The 16,636-nt window shown below is 36.3% G+C and overlaps 1 protein-coding gene across 1 annotated transcript in view; it reads left to right on the forward strand.

Moving 5' to 3' along the window:
* Nucleotides 1–16,636, forward strand: part of pard6a (par-6 family cell polarity regulator alpha) — a 38,313-nt gene that overhangs the window by 434 nt on the left and 21,243 nt on the right. The window contains exon 2 of the mRNA XM_073850169.1: nt 5,523–5,745. Coding sequence (XP_073706270.1) covers nt 5,523–5,745 — 223 coding nt within the window. The remainder of the gene's footprint in view (nt 1–5,522; nt 5,746–16,636) is intronic.

Consider the following 16,636-nt stretch of genomic DNA (forward strand, 5'->3'; position numbering starts at 1 on the left):
GCAGTGTGAAGGATCCTACCGATAGACAGACGTGCGCAATGAGGCGATTGGGCCCTGTTGATCAATTATGCATGTTACATACCAATAACGAAAAACCGAATCCCGCAGTTCAGGAAGAATCACATCCTAATGATGCATCTGAGAGGCATTAATCATATTAGCAGAGCTGTGTAACGTTAGTACTGCATAAACTCGATAAGACGCTGGATCAATTTCTATACCCATGATAAATTCGACTGTTTTTCTTCAATTACAACAAGCAAGCAGGTATTAATGAGGAATAACAAACATTTGTTTGGAAATACAGCTGGCAAGAGGCCACAGGTAATTAACATTGTTGATGTTCACTGCTACAGAACCGATGGTTTGCTCTATAAATGTTTGAAATACCTTATGTTTCAGATAAATATTGGCCAGTTAGTTCGTATATTTCTTATCTGTGGGAGAAAATAGTTCCAGAAGAAGCCAAAGCATCAAGCTTTAAGTGTCACTATGCAATTCACACGAAAACCCGGACCGGATCAACAACTGTGAGTGGAGTCTAGCAGAACCGTTCTGTGATAAGGCAGCTCCTCTCCAGATTTTTCATTTCATGCTATAGGAACACCGAAATGTGCTGTTGTACTAAATATCACCAATATTTTGGAGTAGTGGTTCTCAACTGTTTTGACTCATGGGCCCTATGACTTTTTTAGTTGTTTGTGATTTACAGGATAGGGATTTTTTAAATATTTATACTCACAACTTCTACCAAGTAAAAGAGTTTAAAGCTTTGCTTTACTGGAAAATGTTTATTTATGGAAAATATAAAATAATTGTATTAATTTACATTGTTTTCCAAGCTCCTGTCTCCTGTTTGAGAGCCACTGTTATATAACAGTACTTGATAATTGTCTAAATTAAAATGTAATTGTGATAAATTGGTTAATCTCAAGGCCACACACATGTAAAAACAGCCTTGTTTATGGGAGGAAACAATCTTTAGTAGAGCTCTTACAATTCCTTGATTCAATTCAAGTACTCAATTAAAAAAAAAAAAAAAATCCTTGATTGCATTTTGCCCATGTCAAGTAACCAGCTGCATTATTGGTTAGTTTTCCCAGGCTCTATGATATATTAAACCCATTTAAAAATCATAAAGAGTAATTCTATTGTGAATTCACAAACGCTATGATTCAGTTAAATAAATATATGTGATACAGGTATAATATTTGCTTTAATTATTTCCATGCGTTTCAGAACGGCTCCGTTTACAGTAAATGCGGCTCCACATGAACTGTTATCATTTACATGTGTGAAGCATCTCAAACTACATCTCTGCATATTGCTGTGAGTTTAGGTTTATTAAGGTTTATCTGAGAATGCAATGTGCACCATTTCATCAGATTTGTAAGGTAAATTATTTATAAACCTACACAAACACAGGAGAATCCATCAATGTCTTTACAATATGCTAACTGTTCAGTGTGATTTTAAAATTAGAGTTTAAACCCGAAGAGTTTAAAGAGTTTACACGTTTTGATGCCCACGTATGTAAGAAGTTACAGTGGCTGTACCATGTATGTTGTAAGGAAATGGCTAAATATTAAAGATTAAGTGGACATTTGTATTAAATGTTGTTTAGTTAATATTAAACAAGGATTGGATTGAGCTGTACAATGTAATTTGTTAAAATGCGTAATGTACGTTGACTACGTTATGTATTTCAACAGTTTTGTTTAATAAAACCATATGATTACCTGCTTAGGTCTACTTTAATTACATTAAAAAAGTAATTTATCCGATTACTTGATTAATTGTCAGAATAATCGCCCGATTACTCGATTATTAAATACTCGTTAGTGACATCCCTACTCTTTAGTACATTACATTTGATAGTGCATGAATAAATATCAACAGGCGAACAGCTATGTTTGTTTAAAATATTTCAGATATTTTATTACATTTTCATGGTCTCTATTATTACTAAAGACACAGACCGCTTATTGTTGGTGTCTGGTGTATTGAAGTTGTTTGTTGTCAATGCGCCCAGTATGCTTATTGGAAAACCTCGACCACAATCTGCCAAACAGAGCAGGATATGTTTTATTATCCCTCCATTCTTGAGAAATGTTGGGCGGGCAGTGCATAGATTTGTGTGAACGAGGAGAACAGTAAACACAAGAGAGCCGTTTAGTAAGATTCAAGTGAATTTCCAGGGCTTGATGTACTATAATGTCTTCTTTATTATTATTTTTGCCTAATTCAATCACCTGAATCCTTCTGCATGAGGTTTTGGGTTTCATAACAGGGAGTGCAGTGTGTTTGGTGACACTCTTTTCTTCCTGAGAGGAAATTGGAGGGAAATGTTTTCTTTTCTACTTTTCTAGCTCTTGATGGGATCCTGTCTCTTATTATCTGTCGCTTACTCATTGGAAAGGCATTTCTAGTGAGCATGTAGTTGAGGTTTGTGTTGAACAGTTCATAGTAATGTCTTCTCTCCAGCATGCCATGTTTTCACTGGTAAAGAATGACAGGCATGGCCTTTTTACCTTGCTATGGTTACTGTGATGATCCCAAATAACAGCACTTTTTTTATCGAATAATAACTCATTTTGGTACCCTGGAAATCCAGAGGTCTCGCGAGAGCACAATTTGAATTGTCTCTGCAAGACACTCTGGCATCGAGCAATGATGCAGGTTACTGCAATACGTAAGCAATAGTGGGAACCAATCAAATCGGTGTATCTGATGTAGGCGGGCCAGAGGCGAGCTAAGCCGATGATGACAGCACTGCGACGTCCGAATCATATAGTAAACTTTGAAAGATCGCTGTCGCTACAGATGAACAACAAGTTGTTTGAAACGGCTTTGGCTTCTACAATGAACGAGTTAGACTTGGCTTTCCATATAAAAGAGGAACAGAAAACCGAAAACTCGAATTGTTCCTTTGCAAGAAGGACGTTTTTGCTGTTTTGCCGACTGGATACGGCAAGAGTTTAATCTATCAGTTCACGAGTTCACGCTTACATATAATTAGCCGGAGAATAGTAGTGCATGTTTGGCGTGCTGTCCGGTGAAGGGCTCCGAGCTCGGGAGTGGCCCGAACCCAGAGTACGTTACCCCCCAATAGGAGTAGCGAGAACTCGGAGTGATGAGATGGGGTGGTGGAGGTTTACTGATAAACCATCGAGTGAATTGAGGTGAGTCAGCTGTATTTAAACCTATGGCGCTGATTGACTTGTGATGTTTACGCTAAGCATCTGACGCGCTTCTCCCGAACTTTGTTAATGAAACATCATTTAGCTCTGCTGGTAGCTAAGCGTGTATTGTTGTGATTGGTCGTGGCGTTATCCAATTGCGTGCAGTTAGAGTTTCAAATGCATGCTTGGTGCCGCCCCTCGAGTTAGGCAGTTTTCATTGCTCGATCCCAGACCCATAATCTTAATAGATTAGGGTCTGGATTTTTCCAGGCTATCATTTTGGTGCAAAGACAAATAATAGTTGAATTTATAAAAAGCCTAGTTTAAAAGTGATTCTTAATACCTTAAGTTACTTGTTTGTCCTAAACTGCCTACTGTTCTTCAGAAAAATCCTTCAGGTCCCACAAATTATTTGGTTTTCCAGCATTTTTGTGTATTTGAACCCTTTCCAACAATGACTATGATTTTGAGATCCATCTTTTCACACTGTGAGGACAACTGAGGGACTATTACAGAAGGTTCAAACACTCATTGATGCTTCAGAAGGAAGAACCATGCATTAAGAGCCAGGGTAAATGTAACTTATTTTGTCTTCTCAGAAACGTAAGTATCTACTGTAGCTAAAGGTAAAATAAGAAAAAAATACACATCTCCATTCTGTTCAAAAGTTTTCACCCCCAGCTCTTAATCCATCTTTAAGCATCAGTGAGCATTTGAACCTTCTGTAATAGTTGCATATGAGTCCCTCAGTTGTCCTCAGTGTGAATAGATGGATTTCAAATTCATACAGTCAATGTTGGAAAGGGTTCAAATACACAAAAATGCTGAAAAACAAGAATTTGTGGGACCTGAGTGATTTTTCTGAAGAACAGCAGGCAGTTTAACTGTTCAGGACAAACAAGGGACTTGTGAACAACTATCACTAAACAAATAATAAAAAACCATGATTAAGAATCAAGGGGATATAAACTTCTAAATGGGGTTATTTTTAATAAATTATTATTTTCTCTTGTGGACTATATATAAACATTTTAAATATTTTACTCAGGTCAGTACTAAATAAACATAACAAAAACATGTATTTTGTAAAATCCCTCTTATTTTGGTAAGATATTTAACATGTTGCTGATTCTGAAAGGGGGGGTGTAAACTTTTGACCTCAACTGTATCAATAAACCTTTTTTTAATCTTTAAAATGCCAGTCCTTTTATTGATAGATTAACACTTTACTTTTGTAATGTGACACGTTCCTGAGTGAAACAGGATATTCAGCAATCATAAATTGATTGGACTGTGAAAGTCACATGATGGCTGAAAAGGAAAATATTTTAGAGGGTAAAGAAAGTTGTTTTGATAAGAATTAAAAGAATAACTTTATAGAATAGCTCAAATAATTGTTGACAGTAAGTCAAATCATGTATATTAATAGAGGATGTGTGATTTAACTATTCTTCCACGAATTTCAACTGAATAAAAAAAGAAAAGTACATGTGACAAAATAAAAACACATTTTTAATCTGATTATTACACTGAAAACCCCTCATTATCACATCTAAAAGATTTCTGTGTATTCCTGTATGGCTAAATAAAAAACAATAGCTGTTTGTAAGAACCAACATTGTTCACTCCTGTTGTCTACCACAAGAAAAAGCCTTTGATTTTATGTTTGTGAATGGAAACATGGCCCTAAGAGAACAGCCATTGTGACCACCTAAATGACTCCATATTCAAATGATCTTCAATATGACCTTGCATATTTTTCCACTAGTGTTCTCCATCTCCATATGTAAGGTATTCTCCACGGCTGCAGGAGAAAATCATTGGCTCGGATGCAATTCCTCCTCATAAACTGAGCAATCTGACAGATTTTGTCCAATATGTTCAGCTGAGCTCTTGAGATGAATTCCCCTTCCGCTCAGATTGTGTGTGTGGTCTGGAGAAGCTCAGCTTTTTAATGCCACTGTTCTCATCTTTCTCTTTATCTGTAGCACTTGATTGGATTGACCCTCCCTTTGTTCCTCAATGCTCTTTTTTTTACCTTAATGGCTTCCTCCGAGCTGCAAGTGCACATCAAACAGCTCTGCAGATGCAGGAGCAGGTGAAATTGGTACTGGCACTGAATGTGTCTGCAGACTCTTCAGGCAAAGACACATCTTTGTGTAAAGTCACTGTCCAAATTTTAATTGGAAAATCTTATTCCATTTCCAAAAAAATGGTCGTGTATCTTATAGGGTTATAATCTGTTGAAGTCATAATTGATCTACAAAGCTAAGTGCTGTGCATTAAGAGCCTGTTGTGTGTTTATTGACATCATTTAATATGATTGTGGTTGTCCTGCAGTTTGAGGCGGAGTACCGCAGGTTTGCCCTGAAGAGGAACGGAGCTGGGGGCTTCCAGGAATTCTACCAACTGCTGCAGACCATTCACCGGATCCCCGGAGTGGACGTGCTGCTGGGATACGCTGACATCCATGGAGATCTACTTCCAATCAACAACGATGACAACTTCCACAAAGCATTGTCCTCGGCCAATCCGCTGCTTCGGATTATCATTCAAAAGAGAGGCAAGTCACTACACTGTATGTACATTGCATAAAGGTCAAATGCTTGATATTGTTTTAAAGGTGAAGTGTGTCAATTCTGCACTACCAAATGGAATTGAAATTGGGTTTGTGTAGCCGAACACAACAAAAACCAATTGTTTGAGTTTGGGGAGGGGCTATCTGTTTGTCCGACCAATGAACCTCAACCAATAGACCAATTTGGAGTAGACGTCACTTGCAGCTGTGCGTGCATTGTGGTGGCAGACATACACTGGTAAGAAGTGGAGTGTAACGAGTAAAATCCATGGAATAGGAGAAAAAATGTTTTGTTGTGCTTTAAATGTCAGAATCAGAATGCAAATATTTTTTATAGAATATTGTCGTCAAAGATGCCATTTAAAGCGAAACACAGACGATTAAACTGACAGACTAATAGATGAAACTGCTATGATTACGCTACTTTTAAAGCATGAATTTGATTTAAACAATAGGTCTATATAATATTCACATGCCGTTTATAGTTGAAATATTAAAATAGCCCTACGGTTACAACATGCAATACGAAGTTATTTAAAACTAGACCTATAACATTTTACATCTGCCTACTTTATCTCACAATTCTGATTGTTTCTCGCAAATGCAAGTTTATATCTTGTATTTCAGACTTATTAACTCGATTGAACTCAACAGTAGCAAGTTTTTTCAATTCTGAGGGAAAAAAAGGCCAGAACTGTGTGATAAGTGTGAAAGTCATGATTCTGAGCGAGAATGACAAGTTGATTTTTCTTATCGAATAGAATTGTGAAATATAATCTCGGAATTGTGAGAATAAAGTCAGTATTTTGAAATATAAGCTTACATTTATCTTTTTTATTCTTTTATTCCATGGCTTCAATTGACTGCTACTTGCTGTCATTTTCTGCCACCATATAGCCTCCGCCCACAAAAAACATCATTACTGTTTGCAAACACCAAAATTGGTCTATAAACCTACGCCTGAACTTGAACATGTGAATGAGTTGGAGTCAGCAAGTTTTTTAAAGTCTCTTAAGCTTACCAAAGATGCATTTATTTGATCAAAAATTTACATTAGAATGTACAATTTTGAGTTGTGTTGATACACACAGGAGCGTTTGAAAGTGGTGTCTATCATCAAATCCATCAATGAGGAGATAAACAGTATTAGGGATCCACTGAAGATGCGGCTTTCGAACACGCCCGTTAAGCGTCCGGTGAAGAGCGTAAAGCAGGGTTGCCAGGGTTTCACAGCAAAATTCCCCAAAACTTTACAATTTTAAAGTTTTCTATTGTAGTATTCTTTAAAATGTAATTTGTTACTGTGATGGCAAAGCTGGATTTTTAGTAGTGTTGTCAAAAGTACCAACAATTTAAAAATGTGACGATACCAGCATTTCCCACTAGCATTTTGAGTGCTGTTGAGCGAATACCTAAACACCTCTGATTAGCCATTGTGTCATTGCCGCGTCTATCATCAGATCGTCTATGTCGAGATATATTAGGGATCCACTGATAAATGTGACTTTCAAACGCTCCTGTTAAGCACTCTGTAAAAAACATGAAGCAGGGTTGCCAGGGTTTCACAGCAAAATCCGCCCAATCGCTACTCCAAACAAGCTCAATCATGTGTTTTAGCAGGGTTCCCCTGATAAAATTAGCATTCCAAGGGCTAAATATGACAATATTTGGGGACGCTTTAACCCGCAGATGAAAAACAACCTGCGGCAACAGTGTTAAAGTAACCCAATTATGCGGAAAACCACAGACTTGGCAACACTGGTGTGAAGCGATGATCATTGTAGCCAATCACAGACATATTTGTTGAGCATGTGAACACAATGGCCAATCAGAGGTGTTTAAGAATCCACTCAACAGTGCTTAAAATGCTAGCTAGAGTTTGGCAACGATAGCCTTGTGGGCAGAGCAAATTCTAGCGGGAAATGCTGGTATTATCACATTATTTTAAATTTTAGCCCTGACTGATACCAGTGTTGAAACTTTTGACAATACTGACTTTGAGTAGCCATTACTACAGTGTCACATGATCCTTCAGAAATTATTTTATATGTGACCCTGGACCACAAAACCAGTCTTAAGTAGCAGGTATATACTTGTAGCAATAGCCAAAAATACATTGTATGGGTCAAAATTATCTATTTTTCTTTTATGCCAAAAATCATTAGGATATTAGGTAAAGATTATGTTCCATGAAGATATTTTGTACATCTCCAACCGTAAATATATCAAACATTGCTAAGAATTTCATTCGGACAACAAAGGCGATTTTCTCAATATTTAGTTTTTTTGGCACCCTCAGATTACAGATTTTACATCAATGGACAGCTTATTTACTTAGCTTTTAGATGATGTATAAATCTCAATTTAAAAAAAAATTGACACTTATGATTGGTTTTGTGGTCCTGGGTCACATATGCTGATTTATTGCTCAAGAAACATTTATTACCGTATGATAAATATTGAAAACAGTTGTGCTGCTCACAACCGCTGCATTAATCTTTAACAATCAGAAAGTTCAACAAAGCAACATTTATTTCAAATGGAAATCTTTTGTAATGTCATAAATGTTATCAGGGTCACTTTTGATTAACTTAATGCATCTTTGCTAAAGGAGTTTGACTGTTCAAAACATTATTTTTGCATTTTGGCGCTGAAGCTGTGCAGAAACCACACACTTCGCGTTTAACATTCATCCTAACCAGGTCAAACCAGGACACGAGGGAATATTTTTGATGAATTATATGTAGCATTTTGGTATTGCTTAATCGTTTTAATGCATTTTTTGCGCATGTGGAAAAGGGATATGTATGCAGCATAGCTGATGCATGTAGGTGTTTGTGTCTATGAGAGAGGCATTAAAATGATGCATCGTCTTTTGCTGTCATATGCCGTTATCCATATTTGACTCCAGAGGGAATAAAAAGTCATTCCGGCGGTGTAATGTTGTGCACAAGGATGAAGGCCGTTATGGACTATGATGAGATGTTATGATGGGTGGGCGTCAGCGTTAGATGGTGCCAGTCGGGGCCCATCTCGGTTTCATGGCTGTAGTGGCACTGCGCCAGCCCTGAGGTGCTGAGTCTGATAGCGGTGCGGAGGAGTGATGAGCCCACACCCTCATCTCTCGCTCTATCTCTCTCTCTTTCTTGACGTCCTTCCTCGTCTATATTCTCTCTCTGTCATCATCGCAACTCTCTCACTCTCCCTCCTGTTTCTTCATCACTCTTAATGCCTTGTCACACTCAATGAGTTTTATTAAATCTGAACCGCGGCACTGAGGAAATGTTTCGCTAATGCTATTAGGAATGTTTTTCTCGTTGTCAAATCGTTCTTCCTTTATTTCATTGTTCTGTTTGTTTACGCCACCCTTTCTAATCCACTGTGAAAGGAACTGAGCACCATTGTTCAGAGTTTTAAAAGACTCTCAAAGGGAACTTAAATGGGAACTCTTAAATCAGATTAATTGCTTGTTAGCTATGTGAAAATCGTATTGTTTGAACATCGAGTTTCAACTAGCTCCAACAGCTGTTGATGATAGGTAGAGCCAGATGGAATCTTTGGATTTTTCAGTTTTAAGGGAAATTTATGGAATTATTGGAATGTAAACATAGTAGAATGTGTTACATGGATCTAAAATACTTAAAAAGAGTTTTTGCAGCCATAGAAGAACCATTTTGGTTCCCCAAAGAACCTTTCAGTGAACAGTTCCTAAAAGAACCATTTTGAAGAAACTTTTTCGACTATAAAGAACCTTTTCTGCATTTGACAGGTTTCATGGATGTTCAAGGTTCTTTGTAGAACCATTGATGCCAATAAAGCACCTTATTTTTTTGAGTAGTTCACTTTCAGAACAAAAATTTACAAATAATATACTCACCCCCTTGTCATCCAAGATGTTCATGTCTTTCTTTCCGAGTTTGAACTTCCCAAATGCAGTTTAAATGTAGCTTTAAAGGGCTCTAAATGATCCCAGCTGAGGAAGAAGGGTCTTATCTAGTGAAACGATTGGTCATTTTCTAAAAAACATTAACAAAATCTCTACACAGAGCTAGACAAGATGAGCATTTGAGGTTAAAAAGTATATAAATTGTAATTGTTTTTTTAAAATAACCGATCATTTTGCTAGATAAGACCCTTCTTTCCTCGTTTAGAGCCCTTTGAAGCTGCATTTTGGAAGTTCAAACTCGGGGGCACCATTATATGGAGAGAAATCCTGAAATGTTTTCCTCAAAAAACATCATTTCCTTACGACTGAAGAAAGAAAGACATGAAAATCTTGAATGACAAGGGGGTGAGTACATTATCTGTAAATGTTGGTTCTGAAAGTGAACTACTCCTTTAAGAGTGTAGTGTGTGTGTTTGTGTGAAGGGTTGCCTCTTAAGACATTAGGGAGAGAAATGTGGAAAGAAAGGATAAGACACTTACATCCTGGAGTGGTTTCCGCCACTTTGGCTTCTGCAGCCTCTTATGGATGTGATTTGTGAGGGAAAGAGACAGCAATAATAGTCCTGTGTTATGTAATCACAAATTTGCATAACAGATGGACCTCATTATGTGTTCGTAGTAATTCTGTAATGAGAAACACGATACTTATTTAGTTTTTAACCGACGTACCTTCATACACACCCTTGCATGAGAATTCAGAGTCTTAGGTGTTACTATTTACTGCTAATTGTTAATAATTACACTAATACTGCTTGTTTACGGTGTACACGTAACGGGTTGTGTATGCATGATGTAATTTCTCTGCATATGAAAACAAATAATTAAAGGTGACATAACAGCCAGCCAAATATTTGCAGCTTTTTATTGCCACCTTAGGGATTATTGCCTTAATTGGTGTGTGAAACCACATGCATCAACAATGAAAACAGCCTCCCATGTATTATTACAGTTCAAAATAACTGTTTTCTTTTTTTAATGTATTTTAAAATGTAATTTATTTCCTGGTATGACGAAGCAGAATTTTCAGCATCATTAATCCAGTCTTCAGTGTCACATGATCCTTCAGAAATCATTCTAATATGCTGATTTAGTATGAAAGAAATATGTGACCCTGGACCACAAAACCAGTCATAAGGGTCAGTTTTTTAAATTGAGATTTATACTTCATCTGAAAATTGAATAAATAAGCTTTCCATTCATGTATGGTTTGTTAAGATACACCTACAGTATTTAAAAATCTAGAATCTGAGGGTGCAAAAAAATCTAAATATTGAGAAAATTGCATTTAAAGTTGTCCAAAACTGTTCTTACCAATGCATATTACTAATCAAAAATTACTTTTTGATATATTTATTGTAGGAAGTTTACAAAATATCTTCATGGAACATGATGTTTACTTAATATCCTAATGATTTTTTTTGCATAAAAGAAAAATTGATAAGTTTGACTCATATAATGTATTTTTGACTTTTGCTACAAATATACCCGTGCTACTTAAGACTGGTTGTTCAAAACTGGTGTGCTGCTTAATATTTTTGTGGAAAATCTAATTTAAAATGCCTAGGCTGTTACTTGTAATCATTCTTATACATCCTTGCTATATAATAAATATATATTTAAAATAGATACTTAGCGGTGTTACTAAGATGGTCGCCAAATGAAGTGACTTTAAATAACACATTGAAAAACCATGAACACTGGCACTGCCATTAAAGAGTAGATATATCTGTCAGAGCCAGTCATTGCTCCGAGCCAGAAAGTCCATTATAGTACTACAAGGCCATGCAAAGATTTGACTCCCTGCCCTGGAAACTGCTCAGAAATATCAGTTTGCACCATGTACCAAAGTGACCGACAATTGAGCACTGCATCCTGTGTGACTGAGGACAGGAATGGCAGTTTGTCCATGTTATTTCATCCAGTTCAACATTTTCAATTTAAAGGATTAATTCATTTTATAGAATAAAAACCATTTTTATATAAGATAAGACTTATTGAGTCGAAAAGAAGTTAAGGTTTTTGAGGAAAACATTCCAGCATTTTTCTCCATATAGTGGACTTTAGTGGGGATCAGTGGGTTGAATGTCCAAACTAAAGTTTCAATGCAGCTTCTAAAGGCTCTACACAATCCCAGCTCAAGGAATAAGGGTTTTAATTAGCGAAACGATCGGTTTTTCTAAAAAAATAAACATTTATATCACTTTTCTAATCACAAATACTCATCTTGCACTAGCTCGACTTCATGCATTACAGTCCTGGAATGTTTTCCTCAAAAACCTTAATTTCTTTTCGACTGAAGAAAGACATGAATTAATCAATCAGTCCAATTTGTACATTTGGATCAACAGGTTTATTGAAAACTACCAGCACATAAAAACAATGTTTTACCAAATATGTTTGACCCCATCATTTTTAAATAAAATATGACTCTGGACCACAAAACCAGTCATTAGGGTCAGTTTTTTTTTTAAATTGAGATTTATACATCGTCTGAAGGCTGAATAAATAAGCTTTCCATTATTGTATGGTTTGTTATTTTGTAAAATATTTGGCAGAGATACAACTATTTGAAAATCTGGAATCTGAGGGTGCAAAAAATCTTATAAAGTTCTCAGCAATGCATATTACTAATCAAAAATTAAGTTTTGATATATTTACGGTAGTCATCCAATCAAAAACCTATGAATAAAACCAAGTCTTACCCCACATTTCTTTCTTATTGTACATCTGTCACCACTTCTGTTACATTACTACTATAAACACATTGTAAGAAAACATTATGAATACATAACAACTTTATTTAGGGTGTGTTCACACTTGTCATGTTTGGTTCGATTAAAATGAACTCTAGTGCGATTGCTCTGTTAGTGCGCTTTATTTGAGTAAGTGTGAACGCTGCCATCTGAACCTCGGTGCGCACCAAACAAACGGACCAAGACTGCTAAAAAGATGGGTCTCGGTCCGCTTTCAAACCAACTCTGGTGCGGTTCGGTTTAAATATGAACGCAACACAGACCAAATAAGTCCATACACATTAGGTGTATTCGACTCACTTTAAGTCGAACGCACCTTTTCCTTTGGAATGTTTGATGAAATATACATCATTCAACCCAACCAATCACTATGCCTTTAGGTTCGGTATCTTTAGGTTCGCTGTCAAAAATGCCAGTGTGAACACTTAGCGGACCAGGACCAAATGTATCGTTATCCTTTTTGGTCCGGACCAACTGAACCAAACGAACCAAACTACAAGTGTGAACTCTCCCCTAAATTCTCATTTTGTGCTTTACAGACAAAATAGCAGGATAAATGAGAGAGTGAGAAACTAATGACAGATTTTTGTTACTTTTAGGTTGAAACAATGTTGTTTGTATAAAAATAGCATGCTCAAGAAAGTACCAGAACCTGCCTCAGTTCACATCTTGTTTATAAAGAGAAGTGTTGTCCTCACAGTTCCTCTGTTTGTGCATGCTGACAAGTTTGGTGATGAAATGCTCACTGTTTGCAGCTAAGAGTATTAGTAAATGCCTATTTTTCTATTTAAAGAGTAAGGCGGCTTTAGATTAGCCCCCCCCCCCCTTGTCCTTGTACCAGTTCCCTTCCCGGTACTCAAGAACCCTGCTACAGATTTCTGGTAGCCGGTCTTTCAGTGAGGATCTGTTTTATCAAGCCCCGTTTGAAGGGGGAGGAAAGCCACGTTTCCAGAGAGGGCTTATCGCTGTGGCAGCCGGGCAGAGTTTTGGGGGGGCTGTCAGTGGGCGATTACAGCTTCATCTGCTCCGTGGGAGAAACGTCATTTTTCTGCTGTAATGGCTTTTTTCTGTTCTGTTGTTGTTGACTGGTTATTTCGACACAGAGAGTGGAGAGGCTGTGTTAAAAGTCTGGGTTTTGCATCTAGCACTAATGTGGCTTGGATTGTACTGCTGTTGTTCATTGTTTTCATCATTAAGCTCGCATTCATTCCTTCACGTGCACATTTTCCAGTCTTTAGTAACGTACCTACTTATCTGTAGCTCTTACCCTCCTCAGATCATGATAAAAGCATCTGGGTGACAAATGCTTACATTACGTTCCTTCCCTCTGATCAGTGTTAATAGATAACACCGGTTCATTTTACAGCCTGGTGCTTCACATTAACTTTCCCTATAACTGAGTTTAATCAAGAGACTGTGGGATACTGACATGATTTGATTGTGTAGTATGTTTATTGAGGTATAATAGCTCTGTATTGTAGGATAACATTCAGATATGATGTCTGATTGTTGACGTTTGTGTGATTATGGAAAAAAAGAACAGGAACTAACAACTGGCAGGACACGTTTTTAGGAATGTGGTTTTAAATGCGTCAGTATGATGATGCATGTGCGTTTGAGCAGAAAACACCACCCGCACGAAGAGATGCTGTGCTGATGAACATTACTATACATGTGATATAACATTAATATACTTAAATGTATATCTACTTGAACTACTAAAATTGGCTATTTACCTCAAATATGTTGATAACCACCATAATAACACAGTTGGTAAATCAGAAAGCAACATGATGCATCATAGTTCATTGTAAAACATGGTTCATAGTTTCTTTTGGGGAAAAAAACAACATAAGTTTATTTTACAGTAAAATTGCAATTATTGTGATGTTCAGCCATTTACAGTGACAACACTTACAGGTAACCAATAGACAGGTTTTTACTGTAAAAATTTTACAGACCATATTTACAGTGTACTGACAAGCAAAGAAAGGAAAGTAAGGCAAAAGAAAGATCAAGTCAAAATATACTGAAAGATACATGTTTCATACTTATCAGATTGTCTGTGTTTCCTTTTGTACAGACTTTTAAAGGAAGTTCACCCATATGAAGGTTATTATTCTCTCACCCTCATAGATTTCTAAACACGTGATTTGTGAGATAAGCTTTGCAAGGCAAAAATTTAAGTTATTCACTGATATGCACTACTGTACAAAAGTCTTTTATTTAGCAAGGATGCAATATATTGATCAAAAGTTACAGTATAGACATTTACATTGTTAAAAAACAAAATAGACGTGGGGTCAACCTATATGTGGTTTTCGGGGCTGATTATTACAGATCACTTAGACCGATAACCGATATTTTCACCTGATATATATGTCTGGTGTAAAAATTTAAATTTATGTTAAAATTAAGAATAACAAGGACACTGACAAAAACTTTTAATTGCTTTTTAGTTATTTGCAAATTGGTTTTGAAAATGACTGATACTTATAAAAATGCTTAATATTGACACCGCTAATTGGCCAGGCTGACAATCGCTCAACCCCTATAGATACAGGATCATACATAAAAAAAAAAAACCTCCATCAGACAGAATATGTGATATGTCACTTAGGAATGTCCTTTTACTGTTTTTCACCTGAAATTTTACTGTAATTCAGTTTCTACTTGTAAAAAAACCCCCACCAAAATTAACATTATTAATTACAGGTAACCAATAAACAGGTTTTTACTGTAAAAATTACAGACAATATTTACAGTATACCGACAAATAAAGAAAGAAAAGCAAAAGAAAGATCAAGTCAAAAGAAAGATCACATGTCACATGTTTCGTACTTATCACATTGTCATTGTTTCCTTTGGTAAGAACTTTTGAAGGAAGTTCACTCAAATGAAAGTTCTATCAAATTCTTACCCTCATGTCATTACAAACATGTGATTTGTGAGATAAGTTTTGCAAAGCAAAAACTGAAGTTATTCACTGATATGCACTACTGTACAATAGTGTTTTATTCAGCAAGGATGCAATATTTTGATCAGAAGTCACAGTAAAGACATTTACATTGTTAAAACTATATAGATGTAAAGGGGTCGACTGATATGTGTTTTTCAGGGCCGATAAAGATTAATACAGATCGTGTAAACCGATATTTTGAACCGATATGTCTAATGTAAAAATGAATTAAGAACAACAAGGACTCTCACAAAAACTTTCTTTAAACACTTTTAATTTACTTAATGCCAAATTGGTTTTGAAAAAGGCAGATACCGATAAAAATGCTTAATATCGACACAGATAATCGGTTAACCTCAAAAGATAGATAGAGCAAGGATCATATATATATATATATATTAGGGCCGGGACTCGATTAAAAAATTTAATCTAATTAATTAGAGGCTTTGTAATTAATTAATCGAAATTAATCGCATTTTAATCGCATATAAATATTTGACCTGAGAACAGTGAGAAGTAAGTTTTTTTATATGGATTTTTAGTATACCATTGAATAATGACTGAATACATAAGCTTAAGCAACAAAATATTGTTTATTTTTGTTCAACCAAGTCCAACAGACCAGTGCAATATTGCCATTAAGTGTAGCAATAGGCTCGATGTGTTACAGTGATATGCGAATTCCTTGTTGCATAGCTTGCACACAACCATGCTCTTATCGACGCTTCCATCCATTCGTTTTTTATAACAAAATTTCCCATCCACAGGGCCAACCAAAGCGGTCCCATCAGCTTTTTTGTCCATGTTCACCGTGGTTTTGCTGCGTCCCAATTCGCCTACTTATACTATGCCCTATAAGTATGTACTCTTTTTGTGAAGAAAAGTACATACTTTTGAGTATGTAGCAGAATAGTAGGCAAGCTTTGGGACACACTACTTCGTCATAACTGCTTCTTTAATGGACGCTCTGTTGCTTAGTTACCTGAATCCTGTCACTGTTTAAACTGCCCTGTCAATCATCACAGTTAACATTATCTACATTTAGTTTAATTTAATTTCCTACCGTATTAGAGAGAAATTAAGAGGCACGTTCTTTAACGAGTCTTTCATGCCGAGAACTCTGCTCTTTTTGTTTGCTTAATTATGCATTTAAACGTTAATGACCAAACCTATCATTATAAATGTTGCTGCACATGGAATATAACGCGGATAACATTT

Source organism: Garra rufa, chromosome 11 (assembly GCF_049309525.1).
Source record: "Garra rufa chromosome 11, GarRuf1.0, whole genome shotgun sequence".
NCBI lineage: Eukaryota > Metazoa > Chordata > Actinopteri > Cypriniformes > Cyprinidae > Garra > Garra rufa.